The sequence below is a fragment of the Rhincodon typus genome, chromosome 15, assembly GCF_021869965.1.
Source record: "Rhincodon typus isolate 14 chromosome 15, sRhiTyp1.1, whole genome shotgun sequence".
Classification (NCBI taxonomy): domain Eukaryota; kingdom Metazoa; phylum Chordata; class Chondrichthyes; order Orectolobiformes; family Rhincodontidae; genus Rhincodon; species Rhincodon typus.
Window position 1 is genome coordinate 31,851,868 of NC_063346.1, and position 25,820 is coordinate 31,877,687.

Consider the following 25,820-nt stretch of genomic DNA (forward strand, 5'->3'; position numbering starts at 1 on the left):
TACACCTTGTTATCTCTCTCAAGTACTGTTGCTTTCCTTTCAAAGCTGCTCACTGTCACCTCTTCCTCTGTTGACACAAACTATAGTCCCATCTGTAACCTCTGACATCTTTAAATTCATTAAGCTTGTTACCTCCTCTAAAAGGCATGTTCATCTTTCCCAGAGCTTCACGTTTGAATCTCCCCAATCATGTTTCTGTCCATTCCATAACACAGGAACACAATCAAAGGCATAGATTACATCATTTGAGCTGTGACTGTGGTGCACTAACTCTCTTCATGCTCTCTAATCTTTCTACATCATTCAACATTGCTGACCACACAAGTCATCTTCAAATGGCTCCCTCCTGCTGACTTGCTAAATTAGAATGATCTCACAGTCCTATCATTAAACTCAAATGAGGCATCCTTTCCAGTTGTATCACTTGAATTGGTTTGAAGTGGGCCACTTACTAACTGACATTGGTTCCTGGCCCTCCACAATCTCAAATACAAAACTCTCATCTTCATGCTCTTATCACCATTTCCTAGACCAGTCCTGCAGACTCTGTGTTTCTCTAATTCTGGCCTCTTAAGTATCTTGAGATTCTTTCACCACATCATTTGCACTGTGCTTTCAGTTGTCTAGATTCTAGATTGGCCGTCTTCCTTAAACCTCTCCACCATCTCCATCTTTAAGACCCTCCTTAAAACCCATCTTTGATTAATTTGTCATTACTCCTACTATTTTTCCTTTAGGTTGGAATTTTCCTGAATGTAATTTTGAAGTGCCTAGAAATGCTTTTCATTATAATAGTGCTCTACAAATGAAAGTTTCTGCCTTTCTAAAAAAAAGTCACAGCTTGTTCAATATCTATAGAGTAACCAGTGGATATAATATGCCTAGTTACCTTTCCCCTTCTACTTAACAGGCAAATACACTCAAAACAAATGCACATTTATAAAAAACTGTTCTGTGATTTGGCTCTGCTTACAGATTCTGAGGTAATTAATAGTTTGGTATTTTCAAAATGGGTGTATATTTCCACAAGCATAAAAGGGTCATATTGGACCAAGCAGTCTCCCACAATGCTGAATGTTTAATCAGAAGCAGAAAATTATAACCAGCTAAATTATATACAGTTAGTACAGATGTTCTTCTCTTCCTGATTTACCTTGCACTGATTCAGTACAGGACCTCATTACAGACTACAGATGTCACTCAAAATAATCAATGCTCTTTGGCTCCAAATGATTGGATAGAAAAGATGAGTATCTTATATGTATCTCTGTGCTTTCAGTTGATCCAATCCCTCTGAATAAATAGATCCATGAAGGTTGAGTATATGTTACTGTTATGTCCATCAATACTATCTGAGATGACCTAGGGAGATTCACTGCCACCAATCATTCTTCTTGGTATTGTTCTAAATTATTGATACCAATTAAGGAAGAATGCCTGCACAGAGTCTTCAGCAGAAGAGAGGCTTAGTCTTGTTGAACAAAGTGAGTGTGTTACATAGCATTTACTAGCTAGTTGTATTATATCCGAGTTACATTACAGTCTCTTGTGAGACCATAGGCTATACATAAGAACATGTATACATTATTGAGTGGTTACATAGAACTTACCACTAAGAACAACAACTTAAAAACTCTGGAACTGACAAACTCCTCCCAGGAACAGTATTTCATATCCTGATAGGCGAAGTTTATTTTATGATGTCAGTCAACCCATTCATGTATTAACTGTCTTAAACAACAAGGACAATCTTTTTGGATGTGTTATAGCTTATAGAAATTATAGCAAGTATTCGTATAATGTCTGCATCATAGTCAAAGTTCCTAAGGTTTTCACAGTTTCTTTTTCAAAAAAACAAAATTTAACATCGAAGTATTTAAGCAAATGTTAGGATGATGGTTAAAAGTTTGGTTCTTGAGGCAGGTTTAAAGGAAATAGAGGTATGATGTATTTGCACATCAAGCAGAAGCATAGACATGTACACTCTTGTTTGTAGGAAACATTCACTCTCACTTCTCTCCCTTTGCTGAACAAGACAGAAGATTGAAACAGAGAGAGTATTAAGAACAGGGGAAGAACACCAAACATTACCGTGCTGTCAAAGTTAGAGTGGCAAGAACTCAAGATCAGGAGCTACTTGTTCTATGTATGGATTTCTGACTATTATTAATACTCATCATGACCTCCAAGAAACGAACAAGCACGCACACACACACACACACACACACACACACGCACACACACACGCACACACACACGCACACACACACACACACACACACACCTAGGAACTTGGCAGCTGAAGATTTGCTGTGACTCTAAATGTTCCTAAGGTCCAAGGTGAACTCTTGAACGGCTGAAATGATGCGTGAGTCGATCTGAAAGCAGCCATGATAATGTGTTGAGGCTGGTGGTTTGTCTATAGTTGCTTAATTGGATGAAGATTGAAAAAGAGGGTGTTCATAGTCATGCAGAGATGTTGTGATAAAGGTTGAGTTATCCAAAGACCCTAAAAGCATAAGACCTTAAGCTGCTGCTGCTGCTGGGTAACCACTCTGACATAAAAAAACCCAGAACTGCAGACAGTGCAAAGCAGAAACACAAATAGAAATTGCTGGAAAATCTCAGCAGGTCTGTGGAGAGAAATCAGAGTTAACATTTCAGATCCACTGACGCTTCTTCAGATAACACTGAAAACCACTCTGACATGCATGTCAAGAATTAGTGAATCTCGCTTGTCAGGGAAGGAGTGAAAAATTGGGTGCTGCATAGAAATGAGGAGAGCTTAGCTAACAATGAGATGCAAATGTCTGGGATTAATGTGGTCACCACTCGTTGATGAGATTCGGAATTTGTTATATAAAACCAAAAATTTGACAATTTTTTCTTGATGTTGAGAATCTGATTGTTAATTTTTGGCAGCAGCTGAAGACAATGGCTTTGGTCTTCCCAACATGTGGTAAGGTGAATCTCCTACTCATATAGTACTTGATGTCAAACAAGCAGCCAGCAATAGTTTAGGGACTGAAAGATGTGGAGGGGAGATAGATCTTGGTGTTATCAATGCACGTGTGGAAACTGAAACTAGGTTTTTGGATAATGTCATAAAATGGCAACATGTTGATGTGAAATAAAAGAGGATCGAGTATAGATCCATGGTCAATATTGCAGGGAATGGTCATAAGACAGAAGAGAAACCATTGTAGGATATCAGTGGATAGTTAGTAGATATAAAACAGAATTTAAAGTGTTTCCCCGAACGTGACTTTGGAGACAAGCAATGCGTAATTTCAGGTGGAAGGGTGGGTCACTACCATCTTCTGGGCTCTGCACAGATTAATTCTTGGGTAGGAAGGCTCATAGAAAGTCTTCCCACCCTGCCCTCAATGTGGACAAATAATGCCCACTAAATTAATTAATAAAGAAAATAATACATTAATTAACATAATAAATATGGCAGGGCAACTTATGTATTGTGACTGCAGAATGTTTGATTGAGGGCAAACATATCTGCAGCAATAACCTGTGGTTCAAGGAGTTTTGACTTAGGGTCATTGGGTTGGGGACAATGTGCAGATGTTGTGATGCATCAGGGAGAGGGCAAGTTACAAAAACAGAAATTGCTGCAAAAGCTCACCAGGTCCAGTAGCATCTGTGGAGAGAAATCAGAGTTAACGTTTCAGGTCTGGCGACCCTTCAGCAGAACTCAGTTACTTGGATTGTTGCATAAGGCAGTCAGATTCCTTAGGATAGGTTCTTTGAATTTCATCAGTAATCAAGGATACAGTGGGATGACTGCAAGTGCGGCTGGCATGAGGATTGAGAAGATAGAAGTAGAGGAGCCCCAGTCCTTGCAACTTGACAAAAGGTTTGAGGTTCTTATAGACTGTATGGATGAAAAAAACTGGCTGCAAGGTGAATAAGCAAACTAACCATGGCACCATGGTACCCAAAGCCATTCAAGCAGAATGAGTTAATAGGAATATAGCTATTGTAGGGGATAGTAAAATCACTGTATATTCACAGTTCTCTACAGCTGACAGTGAGGAGCCTGGTAGAGTTTGGAATATTGCCTTGGGCTGGAGAGAGTCTTCGAGTGGGAGGACGATGATGTAGTAGTTGTGGTCCACACAGGTACAAACACGGTAGATAGAACTAGGAAAGAATTTATGCTGAGGGAGTGTGAGAAGCTAATTAAAAAAATCAGAAACTCAAACGTAATAACCTTTGCATTACTACTGAATTACAACCAAATTAACATAGGATAAATATGATTAGAGAGTTAAATGTTTGGCTCAAACATTGGTGTTGGAGAAATTGGTTTGAAATATGGCATTCATAACAAAACAGATGAACTGACAGCACAAATAGAAATAAAAATGTAAGATTTTAAAAATATTATCAACACATGACAAGATGAACATAATGGGGACTTGAATATTCGAGGTAACTTGAAATGTTGGAATGACAGAAAGCTAGGAAAAGGTGAAGGTCTGTTAAATAAGGATGGTGCAAAAGAGAGAGCTGATCTGAACTTGGAGATTGAGGTACAGAATTAGTTTGAGTAGAGATCAGAAATAGTAGAGATAGAAAACTTGTGGAAGTTATTTTTAGGCTATTGAATATCAATGATACTGCATACCTGGGTACACAGGAAGAAATAACAGGTTTGTGACAAAGGAACAGCAAAATAGTGAATGATTTTAGTCTAAATATGGATTGAATAGAAACATTGAAAATAGGAGCGAAATAAGCCATTTGGCCCTTTGAACCTGCTCTACCACTTATTTTGTTCAAAGTTGCTCATCTAATTCAATTGACTATTTTGCCCTCATATCCTTTGATCCTTTTCCCCACATGTTCATTCCAACTCCTTCTTGAAAACATACAATATTTTGGCCTAGAATGTTTTCTGTGGTGGTGAATTAGACAGGCTCACCATTCTCTCGGTGAAGGAAGGGGCAACATGTGGCTCACTGGTTAGCACTGTTGCCTTACAGTGCCGGGGACCTGATGATTCCAGCCTTGGGTGACTGTTTATGTGGAGTTTGAATATTCTCCCTGTGTCTGTGTGTGTTTTTGCTGGACACTCTGGTTTCCTCCCACAGTCCAAAGGTGTGCAGGTTGGGTGGATTGGCCATGCCAAATGTGGAATTATGGGGATAGGGTAGGGACTGGTTGAGATGTCCTTTACAGAGTTGGTGCAGTGTCGATGGGCCAAATTGCCTCTTTCCTCACTCTGGGGATTCCATGATAATTTCTAAGAAATTTCTCCTTGTCTCTGTCCTAAAAGATTTACTCCATACCCTTAGAATGACTGGTCCTGCTAGAATTTTATATGTTTCTGTGAGATTTTGAATGCAGAATACAGGGTTAATGGCAGGATTCTTGGCAGTGTGGAGGAACAGAGGGATCTTGGGGTCCACGTCCATAGATCACTCAAAGTTGCTACCCAAGTTGATAGAGTTGTAAAGAAGGTGTATGGTGTGTCGGCTTTCGTTGGCAGGGGAATTGAGTTTAAGAGCGACGAGGTTATGCTGCAGCTCTATAAAACCCTGGTTAGACCACATTTGGAATATTGTGTTCAGTTCTGGTCACCTCATTATAGGAAGGATGTGAAAGCTTTAGAGAGGGTACAGAGGAGATTTACCAGGATGCTGCCTGGACTGGAGGGCAGTTCTTATGAGGAAAGGTTGAGGTAGCTAGGGCTTTTTTCATTGGAGCCAAGAAGGATGAGCGGTGACTTGATAGAGGTGTACAAGATGATGAGAGACATAGATAGAGTGGATACCCAGAGACTTTTACCCAGGGCAGAAATGACTATTATGAGGGGACATAATTTTAAGGTGATTGGCGGAAGGTATAGAGGAGATGTCAGAAGTAGATTCTTTACACAGAGAGTGGTGGGTGCGTGGAATGCGCTGCCGGCAATGGTAGTGGAGTCAGATACTTTAGATACTTTTAAGCAATGCTTGGATAGGCACATGGAGGATAGTAAAATGTAGGGTACGCAGGGTAGATTGATCTTAGTCGGATAATAGGTCGGCACAACATCGTGGGCCAAAGGGCCTGTACTGTGCTGTACTGCTCTACATTCTATGTTCTATGTTCTATGAGATTCACCTCATTCTTTTGAACTCCAATGAATATAATCCTAAACAATTGAACCTCTCTTCGTATGTCAATCTTGCCATCCCAGGAATTAGTCAAGTAAAACTTTGCTACACTCTATCTATAACAAGAACACTATTCCTCAGATAAGGAGACCAAAACTGCACACAATATTGCAGGTGTGGTCTCACCAAGTCCCTACATAATTGCAGCAAGACATTCCTTGAACCCTCTCGCTATAAAGGCCAACTCCCCGCCTTACCTGCATGCTCACCTTTAGTAACTGGTGTATGAATACACCAAGGTCATGTTACACATTTCCCTCTCTTAATTTACAGCCATTCAGATAATAATTTGCTTTCCTAGTTTTGCTACCAAATCCATGACATCACATATATTTACATTTTCCTACAACTTTCATGTATTTGTTCACTCACTCAGCTTGTCCAAACCACTCTGAAATATCTCTGTATCCACCTGACAGCTCACCCTCCCACCCAGCTTTATGTCATCTGCAAATTTAGAGATATTACATTTAGTTCACTCATCCAAATCATTAATATATATTGTGAATGGCTGGTGTCCTAACATTGATCCCTGCAGAAATCCACTAATCATTGACTGCCATTCAAAAAATGACTTGTTGATTACTATTCTTTGTTTCCTGTCTGTGAACCAGTTTTCTATCCAGCTCAATACACTACCTCCAATCCCATGCACTTTAATTACACACACTATTCTCTTATGTTTCTTGGACTTTGTTTAAAGCCCTCTGAAAGTCCAAAATAACCACAATCACTGGCTCTCCTTCATCAACTCTACCAGTTATATGCTTGAAAAATTCCAATACTTTTGCGAGCATGATTTCCTTCTTGAAAATCCATGCTGACTCTATTCAATCTGGCCACTGTTTTCCAATGATGAATCAGATTGGCAAATGTAGCCTGAAGATGGTTTCACAGACTGGTTTTGGCACATTTTCTGAGAGTAGCCTGATCTACCACCAGCTAGATAGGAGTCAAACAAGATCTGGTAACATGCAATGAGTTAGAATAATTAATGATTTCATTGTAAAGTTGCCCCTAGGTAACTGTGATCATATTACTGAATTTCAGATTCAGTTTGAGGAAGAGAAGAGTGGGCCTCAGGCCAGTTATTTTAAACATAAAGATAATTTGAGGAAATTAAGACAAGGGTTAACTAATGTGAACTGGAAAATTTAGGATAAGGGATAGATCAGTAGAGTTTGACCTAATAATTAACATGTAAGCACTCTGATTATCATAAAAATCCATCTGGTTCACTAATGTCTATTAGGAAATGAAATTTACCAGACTCCAAAATCACAGCAATGTTATTGACTCTTAAATAACACTAAAAAAAATCCTAGCTTGACCCTCATTCCATAAATGTATAAAAACATAACATTGTAGTAGATATTTACAGAGATATTTCAGAACACTCAGATCACGAGGATATATTCTAGTGAGAAAGAAAGTCTGTATGGGAAGGATGCAACATGCACGGCTAACTCAGGAAGTTAAAGATTGTATCAAATTGAAAGAAAAATGTATAGTTGTGTAAAGATCAATGGCTTCATGCAAGATTAGACAGAATATAAAGCTCCGCAAAGAATGGCTAAAAGTACAATAATGAGAGAGAAATGATCATACAAAAGAAAGCTAGAAATACAAAAAAAAGTTTGGTAGTACAGAACTCAAATATTATTAAAAGATTAGAAGTTGAAGTTTTTTGTCTTGCACTCAAGAACTTGAATGCGAGAAATAACCTTGGGGAAGAAAGGTACTATTTTATACAGAATTAAAAGAGGGTGATGATTGGTTGGGCCATCATTAGCACAGAGATACAACAAAACAGTTAACTGTCAATCTTAATTCTCAGAACAGGCAAGTAGGTCCTGATTGGTCAATTCATTGCCACGGAGATGCAGCAGAGGTTAGCTATCTCCATGATACCTTGTTACGAAAAAGGTGTAATATCTACGCACATTCATTTTGCCCATATAACTGTCATGATTATTTAAGTATGTAGCTTTTAGCACAAGCAAATACCTCAAAAACTGGGGTCCCGGATTATGATCGTATATTGGCTTTTGGTATTAGTTTAGTTCCTGTATTAGTTAACAAGTCGGAAAATAAATTTTAACTACTTTCTACTGAAAGTGGACGTTCACTACTTAATATATACATTGGAATTCCCACAGTTCCATCTGCTACAAGATCAATCTTATTGGCAACATTGTGAATATAGCCCTGACTATCTGCTTATCTTACAGATTTGACACTAAGATACAAAATATCAAAACTACTCTGCATGATAACAGATTTCATAATCAAATCATCACTCACTGTGTATTGTAAAAACTCATTAACAGGCTTACATCCACTACCTTTGACACAGAGTTTTGCCAAGATTACCTTAAATTATCGTGAAAAGGTATGTGTCTCAAAAATTTGAACAATAGGTGTAGGTAGTTGTTTCATGCTGTCAGTATGTCAGCATTAAATTCAGTAACTGGATCCTGCCAACAAGCCAAAAAGATATTTGCCTAAGCACAAATGAGAAACACGATAGAAGAGTTTCAGTGCCAGTGTGATGCCAGGTATGTAGGCCATACATCTCAGTAACTGGGGGAACATATCAAACACCACGCACCATTAATCATTCATAGCTGGTAGCAGGTCACTTGTGCTCAACCAGCCTGTGCTTGCAAACCTTCTACAATTGGAAATCATTTATTAAATAATCTGGTTGGTGCTAAGAGTTAAACCAGAAACTAGTGTAAGATCATCAGCCAGGCCCACATTGTGATGTTTTTGCATATGCTAGAAGCTGCATACCTAAACAGCCCTGTTTTATCCATGCTAAAGGAATTTATACATCCATTGCACCTTTTTCAAAAGAAGGGATCATGGAGCCAGCTGAACTCTCCTGTACCTCCATGGCAATTAGCTGACTAATCAGAATCTACCTGCCTGGTCTGGGAATTAAGATTGACAGTTAATTGCTCTTGCTGTATCTCCATTCCAATGATGGCCCAACTAATCAGCGCCCTCTTTCTTCCTGTTTAATTTGACGTCTCTTCCCCCAACCTTCAAAAAGTCTGTTTCCTAAGCCCTAGTTCAGATAAGCGCAAGATGAAAAGCTTCACTTCTAGTTTCCTTTTAGCAAAGTTTAATATACAAACATACACCAAGTATTTCCACAGGTTTTTAAGAAGAAAAAGCATAAGTAAAGTCAGATTTAGTCCTCCAGGGTCTCAGGAATTAATAATGGAAAATAAAGACATGGTGGATGAATTGGATATCCTTTTGTATTTGTCTTCACCAGAAAGGATCCAAAGATATTCCAGAAATAATTATGAATTGGGAAAGACAGTGAGGAGCTGAAAACAATTGCAATCATCAGAGAATAGGTACTGAAAAAATATTAGAACTAAAAACTAGCAAGTCCCAATTTCTGATGGATGTAATCATAGAGACTAAAAAGAAATTGCTGTGGAGATGGTAGATGCAATCAGGGAGAGCTAACATGGTTTTGTGAAAACTAAATCACATTTGACAAATTGGGGTGGCTCAGTGGTTAGCACTGCTACCTCATAGTGCCAGGGACCCAGGTTCAATTCCACCCTTGGGCGACAGTCTGTGTGGAGTTTGCACATTCTCCCCGTGTCTGCGTGAGTTTCCTCCAGGTACTCTGGTTTCCTCCCACAGTCCAAAGATGTGCAGGATAGGTGGATTGGCCATGCTAAATTCCCGTAGTGTTCATGGATGTGTGGGTTATAGGGGGATGGGTCTAGGGGGGATGGTCAGTGTGGACTTGTTAGGCCAAAGGGCCTGTTTCCACACTGTAGGGTTTCTATGAAATTTATTCAAATTCTTGAAGTAAGAAGCAACCTTTGAATTTAGTGTACTTGGATTTCCAGAAGGCATTTGATAATATACCACATCAAAGCAAAATGAGACCTAGGATGTAAGGGTTAACATATGTATATATAAAGGATTGGCTAGCCAACAAGAAATGGAAAATAGGCATAAAGAGTCTTTTTCAGGTAGGCAAACTGCAGCAGGAGAATACCAGAGGGATCTGTGCTGAGATTTCAACTACTTACAGTTTATATCAATTAGATGAACGCATGAACCAAATATGCTGTCACTAAATTTTTTTATTCATTAATGGGATGAGGGCATCACTGGCTAAGTCAGCATTTATTGCCCATCCCTAATTGCCCAGAGGGCAGTTCATAGTCAACCACATTGCTGTGGGTCTGGAGTCACATACAGGCCAGACCAGGTAAGGATGGCCGTTTCCTTCCCTAAAGGACATTAGTGAACCTGATGGGTTTTCCCCTGACAATCGACAATGGATTCATGGTCATCATTAAATTCTTAACTCCAGATATTTTTTATTGAATTCAAATTCCACCATCTGCCATGGCCGGATTCAAAACCAAGTCCCCAAAATTTTACCTGGGTCGCTGGATTAACAGTCCAGCAATAATACCACTAGGCCATTGCCTCCCTTTGCATCATTACTGATGCTGCAAAGACAGGAAGGGAAGTTGTGAAGACGACATAAGGCAGCTGCATTAGGGTATAGATGGGCTGACTGAGTGGAAAAACATCCGAGAATAATGCAGAGAACTTTTTCACTTTGCCAGAATGAATAAAAAAAGGATAATAATTAAATGGTGAGCGATTGTAGAAGTCTAGAGGTACAAAGGGATTTGTTTTATTCATATATAGGATGTGGGCTAAGCCAACATTTATTGCCATCCTTAATCGTCCTCAAACTGAATACTATTTCAAAGAATGGCTAAATGTCATATTCATTGCTCTGGGTCTGGAGTCACATGTACGCCAGACCAGATAATGATAAAAGATTCTCTTCCCTGAATGACACTACTGAACCTGATTGTTTTTTTTGCAACAATCAACTGTGATTACATGGTTGCCATGAGGCTAGCTTTGTTTTATTTCAGATATAATATTGTTTTGGTTGTCTTTAGTATATTAATAATAAAAAGCTGATATGGAGGTCCGGCAAGTGTCTATGAATCAAATGGAAGGCTGCTCCTTATTGCAAGAGGAATGAAATATAAAAGTAAAGGTGTTATACTAAAGTTGTACACAGCACTGGCGAGATCACACCTGAAGTACGGTCTCCTTGTCAGTGAGACTAGAACCAGGGGACACAGTTTAAAAGTAAAGGTTGAAGGTGAGGAGAACTTCTTTCTCTCAGAGAAGAGTCTTGGGGCTGGATTCACCAGAGAAGAATGGAAGCAAGTGTACTGAATATTTTAAGGCAGGGAACAGACCATGTAGATGATAACATAAAATTTCAAAGGAACATTAATAGACTAGGTACCATTCAAACAAGGAAGGCAGATTATTATTTGAATGACTGTAAATTGGGATAGGAGAATGTTCAATGTGACCTGGGTGTCCTTGTGTACCAGTCACTGAAAGTAAGTGTACAGGTGCAGCAGGCAGCAAAGAAGGCAAACTGTATTTTGGCCATCTTAGTGACAGGATTTGAGTACAGAAACAAGGATGTCTTGCTGCAATTTTACAGAGCATTGGAGTGGCCACACCTGGAATATTGTGTGCAGTTTTGGTCTCCATAACTGAGGAAGGATGTTCTCGCTATAGAGGGGGTGCAGTGAAGGTTTACCAAATTGATTCCTAGGATGGCAGGACTGACATACAAGGAGAGATTGAATAGGTTAGGTTTGTATTCACTGGAGTTTAGAACAATTAGGGAGGGATCTCATAGAAATCCATACCATTCCAACAGAATTAGACAGGTTAGATGTAGAAAGGATGTTCCTGCTGATGGGGAAGAGCAGAACCAGGGGTTATAGTTTAAACAGAAGTGGTAAACCACTGAGGACTGAGAATGAGATGACATTTTATCAATGACATTGTGGTGAGTCTATTTAATTCACTGTCACAGAAAGTAGTTGAAAGTAGTGTTTTCAAGAAAGAGGTAGATAAATTAGAGTATCAAGCTCAATAGTCAGCCATGATCACAATGAATGGCAGAGCAGGCTCGAGGGGTCGAATGGCCCACTCCTGCTCCTATTTTCTATGTTTCTACGTTAGGTGAATGGGCAAAAACTGTGGCAGAAGGGTTTCGATGTCAGCAAGTGTGAGGTTATCCAGTTTGATCAAAAAAGGATAGATCAGGTTACTTTCCAGATGGTATGAAGTTAAATACAGCAGAAATCCAAAGAAACTTGAGGGATCAGGTGCATAGATCTTTAAAATGCCACAAATAGGTGTGGAAAACAATCAAGAAGTCTAATGGAATGCTGGCCTTTATATCTACAGGACTGGAGTATAAGGACACAGATGTAATGCTGCAGCTGTACAAAACCCTGATTAGACCCCAGTTGGAGTACTGTGAGCAAATCTGGGCACCACACTTTAGGAAGAATATATTGGCCTTGAAGGGAGTACAATGTAGGTTTACAAGAATGATACCTGGACTTTGGGGGAGGGTTCGGATGTGAGGAGAGATTATACAAACTAGACTTGTTTCTGTAGAATTTAGAAGGTAATGGAGTGATCTGATTGAAGTCTTCAAGATATCAACAAGAAAAGAAAGGGTAGATAAAGAAACAATTGATTGGAGATTTTAGAACTAGGAGGCATAGTTTGAGAATTAGGGCCAGACCATTCAGGAGAGGTGTTAGGAAGCACTTCCACATGCAAAAGGTGGTAGATGTTTTGAACTATCTTGCACAAATGACAGTTGATGCTAGTTCAGTTGCTAATTTTCAATCTGACGGATAATTCTCTTGTTAAGCAACGGTACTAAGGGGAATATACGCCAAAGGCAGATATATTGAGTTAGGCCACAGATCAGCCATGATCTCAGTGAATCACTGAATCCCTACAGTGTGGAAGCAGGCCATTTGGCCCATTGAATCAACACCGACCCCCCGAAGAGTATCCCACCCAAACCCACCCACTGCCCTATCCTTGTAACCCTGCATTTCCCATGGCTAATTCACCTAACCTGCACATCTTTGGATTGTGGGAGGAAACCCACATAGACACAGGGAGAGTATGCAAACTCCACATAGACAGTTGCCTGAGGATGGAATCAAACCTGGGTCCCTGGTGCTGTGAGGCAGCAGTGCTAACTACTGAGCCACTCTGCCACCCTTCAGCTCACTGAATGGTAGAACAGACTCAAGGGGCTGAATGGCCTACTCCAGTTCCTATGATAGATTCTTGACTAACTAGGGAGTGAAATGTTATTAGCATAGACAGGGATATAGAATTGCAGTTACAAACAGTCTCACTGAGTGGCTGAGCAGGCTTGAGAAACCAAATGGTTTACTCTTGATCTTAATTTGTACATGTTCCTGCTGCCATGGATTTAACTAGCAGCAGTGGGAGACTCACCATGTAGAAAGCCAACAAAACATAGTTTACTGTCAGACTCGGCTGCATTAATTACCACCCATATTGCGATGCAAGGTCAATGAATGAGTAAAACAAAATCTTTTTGATAAAGTTTCAGTGGTAATGCCATTCAACAACAACTTATTGATTTCTTTTAATTGTTGGTGTATTGTGACTAACAGAAGTAGGCGTAACAAGGTCACACTGCATCTGTATCAAGGTCAAAAATGCATGGTTTAGGGAATCGTGTTTTTATAACATGCCTTTTATAACGTTTATATTCCCATTGACAGTACAAAATACCAAATTGGCATGAGTCTCCCAGGATGGTGGTGAATATTTCTCCTGGAAAAGTAGGAAAATCTGTGCGTTAGGGCAGTCCATTGTTCCCTGTGTGCATTCCTAATATCTCTTTATTTTGGACATCACCAAGAAATTTAGATTTAGGGAGTCTCTTATTGTCAGAGGAGGGAGGAAGAGGCCAATACGGGGCTACATATTACTTTTCCCCACATGGCAATCTGCCCTCACTGTGAAAAGAATTTCTGAATCAAAAAATTGGGTTTTTCAGTCCATCTGAAGACTTGGCTAACCTGCCAGATGTCATGTTCAACTCCAAGGAACCAGCAGCATTTAATGAATATCGTGGATGAACTAAACCCAATGTTACAAATGTTCATTCCTCACTCCATCCACTCTGCTTTATGTATGTTTCTGTATGTTTATCAACAAAGAAAAAAGAGTTCCAACTCTTATATTGTTGATATATGATCATTAAAATGACACTGGCTTGAACTCCATTCTGTAAAATGCTGAACATATTGCAAGAGAAGAAACTAAATTTACAATTGTTTATTTTATGCCTGAAAATGGAAGACAAAGTTCTGAATTTTGTAGAATCTCCCCAGATTTCACATTGGCTTGTCAATTTTTAGCTGTCTGAGAATATACGTCTTAGGCTGTTTAAATCTGTAAATGAAGAACCTTTTGAGTATGGGAGCTTGAGTATGCAGTTCAGGTACTAAAGGGTGAAGTTCACGGTATGCAGGAATTGCAAAGCCTGATAAGCAGTAAAGAACACTGCTCAAAGAACATTTTCAGCATTTGGTACACCTTGTAGACTTAGAGTAAATTTTTGGCACATTGTTGACATGCACAAGGTCCCTGTCTGAGCTTTTTCCCTCACCTCAACCTGGCTCCATGGGACAGCTGCCTGATTTTATCGCTCTTGCTGCCAAGTGGGATACATTTGGTATTAGGTGCATGAAGCTGGACTGTGAGATTTAAATGAGGACCAATAAAAACTTTGGACTCCAGTCTGCCTGGGCGAATGCACAAAGCAGTCATTATACTGTTGTCTCGTCTGTTTGGGGCATGCCTCGAATTTCTCTGCCCATTAATTCTTCGTTAACTAGTAAGCAAAAGTTATAGACCTTATTTATTGAAATGAAACTAAGAAACAGATCATACTGCCATACAGCTATTCTTCTGGTGTACTCTTCATATCCTGATGAATACTAAAATTGTGGCCAAATATTCTTTCATACCTTCATTTATTGCAGAAACAGTGCAAGTCAGCCCAAGCCACATCACAGGTATAGTCTTGGGTCTTTTATCCCAAGACTATCCACACTCCAGAGCACAACTGACAATAATTAATTTCAATGTTTGTTGTGCGTACTGTCAGCTAGCTCCAAGTTGTCATAATTGTGCTGAAGCAAACTATTAAGCTTTTATGACTGTTTGAAAATTATTGTATTACATTTAGGCAGCTCCTATATGCAGTATATAAATGTCTGCCTTAAGTAAAAGTAGAATAAATCATTCTTCATTGTGTAAGATTATTTTGGCATAATGTGCTGTTAGAGATGAGACTGACTTCACAATAGAAAACAGAGCTGTGATTAAAGTTTTTTTTAGTACAAAATGATATTTCCCAGCATGTGCACACATTAGACACTAATTTAAATGGTATCTAATGTCACAGCACAGGAACTAACCTCCAAACAGCTTGTTTTGGAATGACCTCATAGAGGTTTAATAAGCTGTTTTGATTCTCCAATTTAATGAACTATTTTATTTACAATAAGCTCTAGAGTTTGTGTGTTTTAATAGCAACAAATTTAAACTATAAGAATTAACAGTGGAAACAATTGGTTAAATACTACATCTAATGTTGGTCTTTTTGTTATGACTGGTACATTTCATGTTGAATTAAATGGACTTAATGAAAAGCCATTTTTTAAACTTAGTTAAACATAAAGAGCTAGGTCAGTTCAATGAATGAGTGGATGGAAAAGAATATGTAATAACATTTTCTGTAACAGAATAAATATAGCCTATTGCATTATACCTGAATACAAGTGATGGTAAAAACAATCATTTCTAATAGTTATGATTGGGATTTCTTTCAATCATACCTTTATTCAACTGAATTAGCAGCAAAGAGCCATGAGCCAATGTGTGCTGACCATTGTTTATAGGAAGTTTTGTATTGTGACTCACATTAAAATGATGAGATCACTGTGCAATGATTGATAAATAATTAATGGTAAAAATCAAAATTTACACAGTGAGGTTCTTTTGCTGTGAGAAGATACAACTCCCTGCAGGTAATGCACTAATCACTACAGAAATAATCAGACTCTACTTCACATGTACCTCCAATTTTAGTGTTTTCTCCCCCTGAAATCCAGCAAGAAGCAGATAGTATTGAGGCTTTACCTAGAGAAGACAGAGGTTTGCAAAAAAACATTATGGATGAATGGAACAATATGAACTGACCTTGAATAGGCTGAAGATTATATCTTTAGTCAATTTAAAGAGAAACTATTGGGCATCTTTCTGTTATTCATAATATGAATGACACTGCAGTTACTCTTTATTTCAATGACTTATTTTTACGTGGTTTGCAGTATATGTACATTATTAATAGGGCAACAATATCTCTATACAGACTGTGACAATGTGAACTTTCTCGAGCATACTACATGACTGCTGTTGAATTAAAATAGATCTAGGTAGACACCACATCACAACCATGTGAGAGTACTGAAATCTAGCAATTTGATGTCTGTGTTTGAAAAATGTGTTCCACCTATTAAAGAAATAAGCCACCTTACTATGTACCCTGTGTTATTAATTAAGGGAGAAATGCTTGCCAGGACAACATACTGCTCTTCTTTGAATAATATTGCATGAACTTTTAATTCTCACAAATCATTGAGACAGATGGACAGAACTTCAGTTTAGTCTTTAATAACTCTTTTGATGTTGAGATCTTTTTTCTTACTATTACGTGATCTGCTGGCCTAGATTACAGGCTTGTGTCTTGAAGTGAAGCTTAAAAATAGTTTGGAACTATGTGTGCCACCAATTGAACCAAGGTGACTTTGGATTTTAAAAAAAGAGTAAATTATGATAAAATCTAAATTACTGAATCTGAGATATATGGGCTCAAACAAAAATCAATAGGAAATAATAAGAAGTGGGATGCAACGAACATTTTGAACCATAATGTACTTTAACAGTATAAACAATTCTTATCCTCATTCACGAAGCTCTTCTCTTTGATGTATTTTCCAGAATTGCAGTAATCATGGATACATAATTTTGTGGCTGCTATTTGGCCATTTTTTAAAGATGACTTAAAAAAAAACAATAATTAACTGACACAGTGGCAGCAACTTACTAAGCTTCCTTCAACAGCATTTTCTAAATATATAAACTTGACCACCTAGAAAATAAGGGCAACAATTGTTTGGGAACATCAAACCACCCTCCAAGCCACACAATATCCTGATTTGGAACTATATCATCATTTCTTCACTATTGCTGAGTCAATATCCTAGAACTCCACTATTCAAGTCCTCAATTATTTTTGATTAAAGATATGGATTAGAGAACAGACTGTGTTCTAGCCAAATTTGCTAATAATACAAGAATTGGTAAGAAAGCAAGTTGTAGGGAGGACACCATCTGCAAAGAAATATAGGTAGGACAAATGACTGGACAAAATTTTGGTAGATGATATATACCGTTGAAAAATGTTCATGTTGGTAGGAAGAATAGAAGCAGAATGTTATTTTAATGGAAAAAGTGTGCAGAATGCTTCAGTACAGAGGTATCCGGTTATCTCTGTATATGTATCAAAAATGTTGGCTTGCAGGTACAGCAAGAAGTTAGGGAGGCAAATGGAATACTGATCTCTATGGCAGGGGGCAATAGAACATAAAAGTAGAGGAGTTTAGCTACAACTGTACTGGCTACTATTGAATCTACATGTGGAGTACTGTGCATAATTTTCATCTTATTTAAGGAGGGATACATTTGTGTTGGAGGTGGTTCTGACAGCATACACCAAGTTGATTCCTGGATTGAAAGTGTTGTTTATTAAGGAAAGTTCAAGAATATTGGACTTTTATTCTCATTGGAGTTCAGAAGGATGAATGATAATCTTATTGATAGATATAAGAATTTGAGGGGGCTTGACAGCATAGAAGTTGAGAGGATGTCTGCTCTTGCAGAGGATTCTAGAATGAGGGGGCACAGTTTCAAAGTAATGGTTTTCTATTTATGACGGTGATGAAGAGAAATTCCTTCTTTCAAAGGGTCATTTATCATAGAATTCTCTATCCAAGAGAGCAGTGGGGACAGGGTTTTAAATATATTCAACGTTGTATTAGACAGATTTTTGATAAGGGAGTCAAGTATTATTAGAATAAGGCAGGAAGTTGAAGTTAAAGTTAAGCATCAGGTCAGTCATAATTTTATTGAGCGACGTAGTAAACTTACTAGGCAAATGGCCGACTCCTATTTTTAAGTTCAGCCTTCCTTGCAGCATTGTGAGTGTACTTATACTAAATGGACTGCAGCAGTTCAAGAAGGGAGATCACCACCACTTTCTCAAGGGTAATTAGGGATGGGCAATAACTACTAGTCTTGTAAATGGTGGTCACGTTCTATGAAAGAACATTAAAAAATGTGCATTTATCATCTGAAAACTGATAAATGATGAGCAGTGAAACAGTAAAAGCAGCAAATTCTTTAAAATGTATTAATTGTATTAAACAAGGAGATGTGAAGTTGCCAGTGCATTTTTGAAACAATTCCTGCAGTGTAATATTTCATTTACTATACAATTTAAAAAGGAATGGTTAACTTGAGTAACAAATGGAGACACATAATTTCATCTATCTCATTGGCTTATCTACTTTGTATTTGTTTACCTTCCTTTGCTTTTTATTTTCCATCTCTTTCTTCTTTGGTCTTTTCATTATTGTGCTGCTTTCTAAATTGATAGATAAAACAGTTCCACACTTGTAACCAAATTTTCATTCACTGTTGCTCTTGTCTGAGAAGTCATACAAAAAGTGACCTTTGAATCACCACTGGACCCATAAAGCACAATACACACCATTGTCCTGTCAAAAGTTGAAGATGTTTTACATCATTACAAAATTTAATGTTCCAACTTTTCAAATGTAGTACTTTTCAAAGGCCGCATTCCAATTGAAGCTCATTAAATTCAGGCTCGAGTTTCCTGTGGTGGGAATGAGAAAGAGTTTCTCATGCTTTGGAAGTAATATGAATAACTCTTTTAAAACAGATATGGTTACATACTAGTTTTGAAAGGTACAGTAACTGCTGAGCTCTTACAAGCTGCAACACTGAGGCTTTTGTCCTTTAAAATCTCATAATTGCCTCTTGAACCATTGCACTTTAGTCACTCTGCATTCTATTTACTTATGAATAAATCAACTTTTAAATAAAATTGGTGTTTGAAAGTTCAAAGGTTACCATATGTGATAATTGCGAGCTTAAAAAGGTTCTCAGGATTAACATCAGAATTGAAAACATTATGGGCTGGCTACTGTTATTCTTCCCGACAACAGCAAAGTATTAATATTCTAGAGTTTTAATAAAAGAAAAAGTGCTTTTCTCTAAGTATGTAAGTTGAAAGATGCTGACGTTAATAGTTGATAGTTGCAATAAAAGCCAAACTAGGCCAACAGATGCAAATATAACACAACCGTGTTCAGTAGAATGTTTCCTAAAAAAAAACTGATTTTCTTGCTGACACTGAGTTCATTTGGATTTAGGTTATATTTTTCACATCATCATTCAGTGGATAAAAAGTACTGGTATGATTTTAATAATAGCTTTTGTGGATAAACATCAACAGGCAGCCTGAGTTTCTTTAATGGATTTTTTCATATTAGTTTTGATGTTAAAGCAAGACAAATGAAGCTCTCAGAACTGGTCTAAACTCATATGTATCTCCATAGCTGTGAAAAGAGGTCAGAAAATATCTGATAGGACATGCAGTGTCAGGCTATTAGCACAAAACCACTAATTACCCATCGGTCATTGTCAAATATTTTTAATACATTATTCAGTTTTAACCTACATACCATACTAATTTTCAACAATTTTATTAAAGAAACTTGTTCTGGTTTTGTTACCTTCTAAACACATGAAACATATATCGGGGGAGAAATTCAATTTAGCTTTATCCTGTTTTTAGCTATAAAATAGTTTCAGGGACTGCACATTTTAGGTAGCAACATTACAGAGCTGATCTAGCCTGGAAGCAAGTGGATCAAAGTATTGGAAGTAGGTAGCTTATAAATGTCCAGGACACCCATTTGTAATAGATGTTAGACAACTTTCCATTTGAAAAGTGGAATTCTTACTATGCTTGTTGGACTCCAATGCAAAATTCAACTAGAAATTGGTGACTTCGCACCAGACCAAGTTTGCCCCATAGCACCAGGTCTGAAGACAGTCAAACCAATGGACTTTAAAAGGACCCCTGAAGACTGCTCAATAAATGGACACAAAAGTTTTTAAAAGCTGCATTTCTGCAGGATCAGTAGAAGCAGAAATGCTCACAGGATCTTCCCGCTAGCTTGCTCGGGAGCTGATAGGAATTCATCTGCCCCTGAGCAACAAGCAATCTGGATCAGGACATCCAATTGGCACCCACAGTTCACAGGTTTTATTCAAATAAAGGCCAATGCAGAATTTGGTTTTGGTTTTGTGCATCTTATTTTACATTGGAAAACATGCAAGTTGAACTTCTCCCCTGTTGTTCTTTAAAGCCATATTCTCTCTTAAGGTGGACACAGGGAAAAGTAAGCAGCTGCTAATGGTTGTTATTCTTCATATATTGACAAATATAAATTCTATTTGAAAATATTCCCTAATAAACTACAAATATTTTTTTTTAAAAAAAGCTATCAGACACTGACTACAGCTTGCTGAAGGTCTAGGCAAGATACTTTCCAGTTTAATTAGCTGCCTTAGACTGGTACTGATGTACTCTCAAGGAAATGGTGGCAGCCTATCTTAGATCCTTCTAAGTGGATACTCAGGTTGCTAAGCACACAGATTAACTAACACATAATGGAGAATTACACTGATAAAAACTTGGAATCAATTACAAAATATACCATATTGACAAATGGTAAGTGTTTAACAGAAATCTGGAGGAAAATATGGCTTTAATTTCCATACATTTTAGAGACTAGGTTTATGTGGTAGGAAGCTCTGATTTTATATTATGAAAGTTTTCCCACTTACTCATTACAGGTTACTTGGAATAGAAGTTAGCTCAATCAAATACATATACAGTAACTGGTTTCAAGATTTAAAATTCCAAGAAACAGATGCTGGTTCAATTTTAATAGCAGTTACCAAAAGTATTAATGGTAAGATTTCATTTAAACTGGCTTTTCAGCTAATGTGCCCTTCGGACCAGAGGAAAGTACAGGCACATCCTTCACAAATCACAACAGGAATCAGGCATTTAGCTTGTGAAGCTTCAAGCTGGTATATTCCAAACTGCTGATAAGGAGTTTGTAGGCCTGATTGTATTTTTGAAAAAGAATACAATATCCTTGGACTTCAGCACACTTAAAGAGACTTAAATAGTGGGAAAAATATTATTTTTCAATTGTCTTTTAGTGTCAGGTATTCTGCTATTATTATAAGGCATTACCAGCAACTGTGTTCTATCCTTTTAAATTCACAAAAAAATGTTACGTCTATTCTTGTACATAGAGAAATCACACTAGTCTTGTGCACCTGTTCAAAGAGCACAGTCTGGATTCTAAGCACCATGTTACCATTGCATTCAATTAGAACATTGATGTATGCACTAAAATATACACAGCAGTAAGGAGCCTTTAATACTACAAGGCTGAATGGTTGGTGTGATTGATAAAATCATAAAATTCCACATTTTTTCTCATTGATATGAGTTATTCAGGTGCATGGACAACCCCAGGACTTTACAGCTTACGCATTCACAGTTTGATAACAAATATATATTTTTTATTTTAATGTATAGGTTTTAGCTTTGTGACTCAGTTGGACTGCAAATGTTACAAAAATATAAATTAAATTTAACAAAGGACCAGAAATTGCAGGGTTTGTGATGGCAAGCTAGCAGGGTTCACCATATTTACACCTCAGAGTCTGACCATGATAGTAGGAATAAGTACAAGTGTAAACGAATGTGAAAATCCTGAAATTGGCATCTGTCATTTGCCATTCAAACACCACCCCCTAACCTGATCCAGAACTGACTATCAGTGAAATCAACTGATCTAGTGAAAACATTCCCCTTTTGGCTCTGTTATAAATGTGACAAACTCTTGTTAGAAAATGTTAGAAAGTTAAGCTTTGCTCAATGAGGTGCATTTCTTAAAACAGTAATCTGACCAATAAATACTGCTGAGCAACTGATCTGACCCTGAAAAAAATTATGGAATGTTGTTAATTGTCTCTTCTATTAATTTTTACTTAAGTTTTAGAACCTATTTTTGTTTTAATTTTAAAGTCTGTTCATGCTATTTCAATTATTGACTTAACTTGGGGCTGCACAGTGGCTCATTGGTAAGCACCACTGCCTCACAGACCAGAGAAACTGGGTTCAATTCCTCCCTTGGGGGACTGTCTGTTTGGAGTTTGCATATTCTCACCGTTTCCACTGGGTGCTCTGGTTTCCTGCCATAGTCCAAAAAACATGCAGGTCAGTTGGATTAGCCATGAGAAATGCAGGGTTATCAGGTAAGGGGTAGAGTCTGGGTGAGATATTCTTTGAAGGGTCATTATGAACTTGTTGGACCAAAAGGCATGTTTCCAAACTTGTTGGCATTTAATTCTAACTCAGCTTGTATGTCCCAATCTTTATTTTTGCTATTTGTAAAATGTATAAATACGTGTGTTTGAGTATTAGTGCTTTGCAGTTCCCAGTTGGTTAACTGTGAAAAATCCTTAATGTGATTGGCTCCTTGTACAGCTTTAATGACATCACTGCCGTTCCAAGTTCAGAATTCCGATTAAACTCAGCTATAAGCAACTGCACATCAACAGAAAGGTATAGTTCTTGTCACACAGAGTGCTAGATCTGTTTGTGTAGCTTTCTTTGGAGGTCAATGGCAAGCATTATTGGTTCGCCATTTTGCTGTTAACCACAAATTACAAGCTATTATCATCTAACTGATAGCAGGCATTGTCCAGGCTTCAGTTTTGTATTTGCCATTTAATTAGAAGACAGTGATGTTGCACTCAATTTTCATTTTCCTACTGAGTCACAGAGCTCTTTGCAGTGACATGCTTGTCTGTAGTTTCTAAATTCAAAAACTGTCATTGCAGGAGCTGCGTCCTGTCCAGGGGCCCAGGAAATTGTTCAGCACAGGGGTCTTTAACCTTAAACAAGCAGAAAATTTGCATGAGTAGAAGTGTACTACTACAATTTTTTTTCCAGCATCCCTGTGGGACAATACATTGCTGTGACAGTGCAATTTTTAAATTGCCAGTCAAATATCTCAGATTAAAGGTCAAAATATTCTCAAATAAAGTAGACAGGAATGATAAAGCACCCACAACACTTACCATCACATAATTGCAGACTAAATTACAATTGAAACATCTACATTTACAACAAAATGATATTGCATCCCATACTTGTATAATTGCAATACTCAGCATTTAGATGTCACATGGAATTTACACAGATATAAAAGGAACAGGCTGCAATTCAGTTCCACATTTGACACCTAAACAATAAAGACCCCCCTTGGAAACTGTGGCTGGGAATAAACTGGTCTTGCTGAAAACGTCCTAGTTATCGTCTAAGACCATCCAACTGTAACAGAATTTTTTTCCTTGAATCTAAGGAAGTTCCTCTACAATGTAAAGAAACTCCAGGTGTTGCCAGTTTTCTAACTATATATTAAAACTTCAGAATCAGAAATCTGCAATTTTCAGGTGCTCTGTACACAAAACCCAAATTAGTCTGAATTTTAAATATTTACTAATACCCAGCACATGACGTCTATCCCTCAATACTTTGGTTCAATGAGCCAGGTTAGAAATAACTGTTAGAGTCATCAACTTCTTTAAAACAAAAATGTGATTATAAAGCACAGTAGTGTTTCATAACTGGTTCCACTTCTGCATTTGTGGCCTTCTTTAAGCATGCAAAGACACGCATAGGTAAGGGAACTTATACAACTATCTTATTCATATAAGCATATGGTTTCCCCAATCCACCATCCATTCTCTCAAGTAATTCAAGAGTTTTTGGTTCCACCAGATCATTTGCAAAGTCAATCCAGTATTCATTACCATATGTGAAGAAGTGCTTCCCTACATCAATCCTAAATTTGTCTTTAGTGGTGGATACTAATAATTTCTACTAATATTTGTTCTCCTATCATTAGCAATCTCCATTAATTGACACCCAAACCTTCAAAGGTGACTTTAGCCAAACCTTTCCTCACCCACAAAAGACTCTTCTGAATCTGTGCTTGGGTCCATAAATATTTCTGGAAATAAGACTGGATTTAGAAAAAAAAGCTCTCTTTGCAATTGCTTTGGAATGTCAGATTTGTGAAAGAATTGAACTGTTTAAAATTAACTTAAATCTAAAAGTAGTAACTGGTCCTCATAAGAATTGAGTTTTCTATCATCTCTTTCAGCTTCTGTCCTAACTGGTTTTTCAGCACAATTCCTTCATTCTCCCATTCATCCCTTCAAAGTGCAACACCCAAAGGGAAAATTCTGCAGACCTTTTCCGGCAGCTCAACAGGTGAGGTTGATGGCTGGGATAAAATGTTCTGGAAGGTCTTCTTGTTGACCTTGCACCCATCTTTGACCTATTAGCAATTGTACACAAGACAGGAGAAGCCTTAGACAGCTCACCTGTCCTCATCACAATTAAGATCTTAAGTTGTCAATTAATGACCAGGGATAGACAGAGGCCCCAGATGAGAGAAGTCTAGGGGCACCTCCCTCACTAACCCTTTTTCCTGGTCAGGCAATTCACCCCAACCTTAAGTTCACTTTCCTACCTCTCCCTTTGGGTGTTCTGTACTCTTCTGGCCTCTCCAGGACCCTCACATCCTCTCCCTGGGCTCAAATCAATCCTCAAAAAAATTAACTACTATTTTGCCAGTTATTAATACAAAACCATTGTTATTGTTACTGCATTTGAAGTGGACCAACTCAAGTTGGCTTTGTGGTGTTACACGGTCATTGGTAAACCCCTTCTGTGACACAAAAGCTCCCAGAATGACAACGCATGTAAAAGTTATGCTCATGTACTAACAAAATCCTTTCACAGATGTTGAGGGAGAAAAATATTCTTCAGAAAGTTTCCTGTCTTTTTTGTGTCTTATTGTGGGATCTTACTTTTCAATCTGTTATAATTGAAGGTATCTGCACTATAACTGTTACTTCAACAGAATGCCATGTGTAGAATGATTTGTATTCCTATGTATGATGCTGTAATGTATAAACAACTTGTGTAGTGCCATACCACCCCATTGTGTGCATTTCCAGGTCATTTTGTCATGGTGAATTACACCATAGAGTTATAGAGTCATACAGCACAGAAACAGACCCTTCGATCCAACCAGTCCATGCTGAACATAATCCCAAACTAAACTAGTCCAACCTGCCTCCTCCTGGCCCATATCCCTTCAAACCTTCCCTATTCATGTACTTATCCAAATGTCTTTTAAACGAAATTGTATCCACATCCATATTTCAAATTTGTGGATTCGTAAATAGATGTGCATTGAACTACGTTATGAACTCAGTCTCAATGAAATTGAGATTACGCAACAGTTTTTACAGCTTGTACCTTTTTTAGGCATGGTAGGCTGTAAATTGTCTCAGTGGCAAGGTAATATTCACAAATTATTATTTAAATATCTTGTTTAGTTACTGCCCTGTGGATTTCTATCAGTTTTAGTATCA

At 37.8% G+C, this 25,820-nt stretch overlaps 1 protein-coding gene across 7 annotated transcripts in view; it reads right to left on the bottom strand.

Moving 5' to 3' along the window:
- Nucleotides 1-25,820, bottom strand: part of znf536 (zinc finger protein 536) — a 551,541-nt gene that overhangs the window by 85,100 nt on the left and 440,621 nt on the right. The window contains exon 8 of one of the 7 annotated variants that reach the window (XM_048606052.1): nucleotides 19,914-23,264. The exons of the other annotated variants lie outside the window; for them this stretch is intronic. Within the exon in view, the coding sequence (XP_048462009.1) occupies nucleotides 23,260-23,264 (5 nt within the window). The 3' untranslated portion in view covers nucleotides 19,914-23,259. Of the gene's footprint in view, nucleotides 1-19,913; nucleotides 23,265-25,820 lie in introns of those variants that run through there. 7 annotated transcript variants of the gene reach the window in all.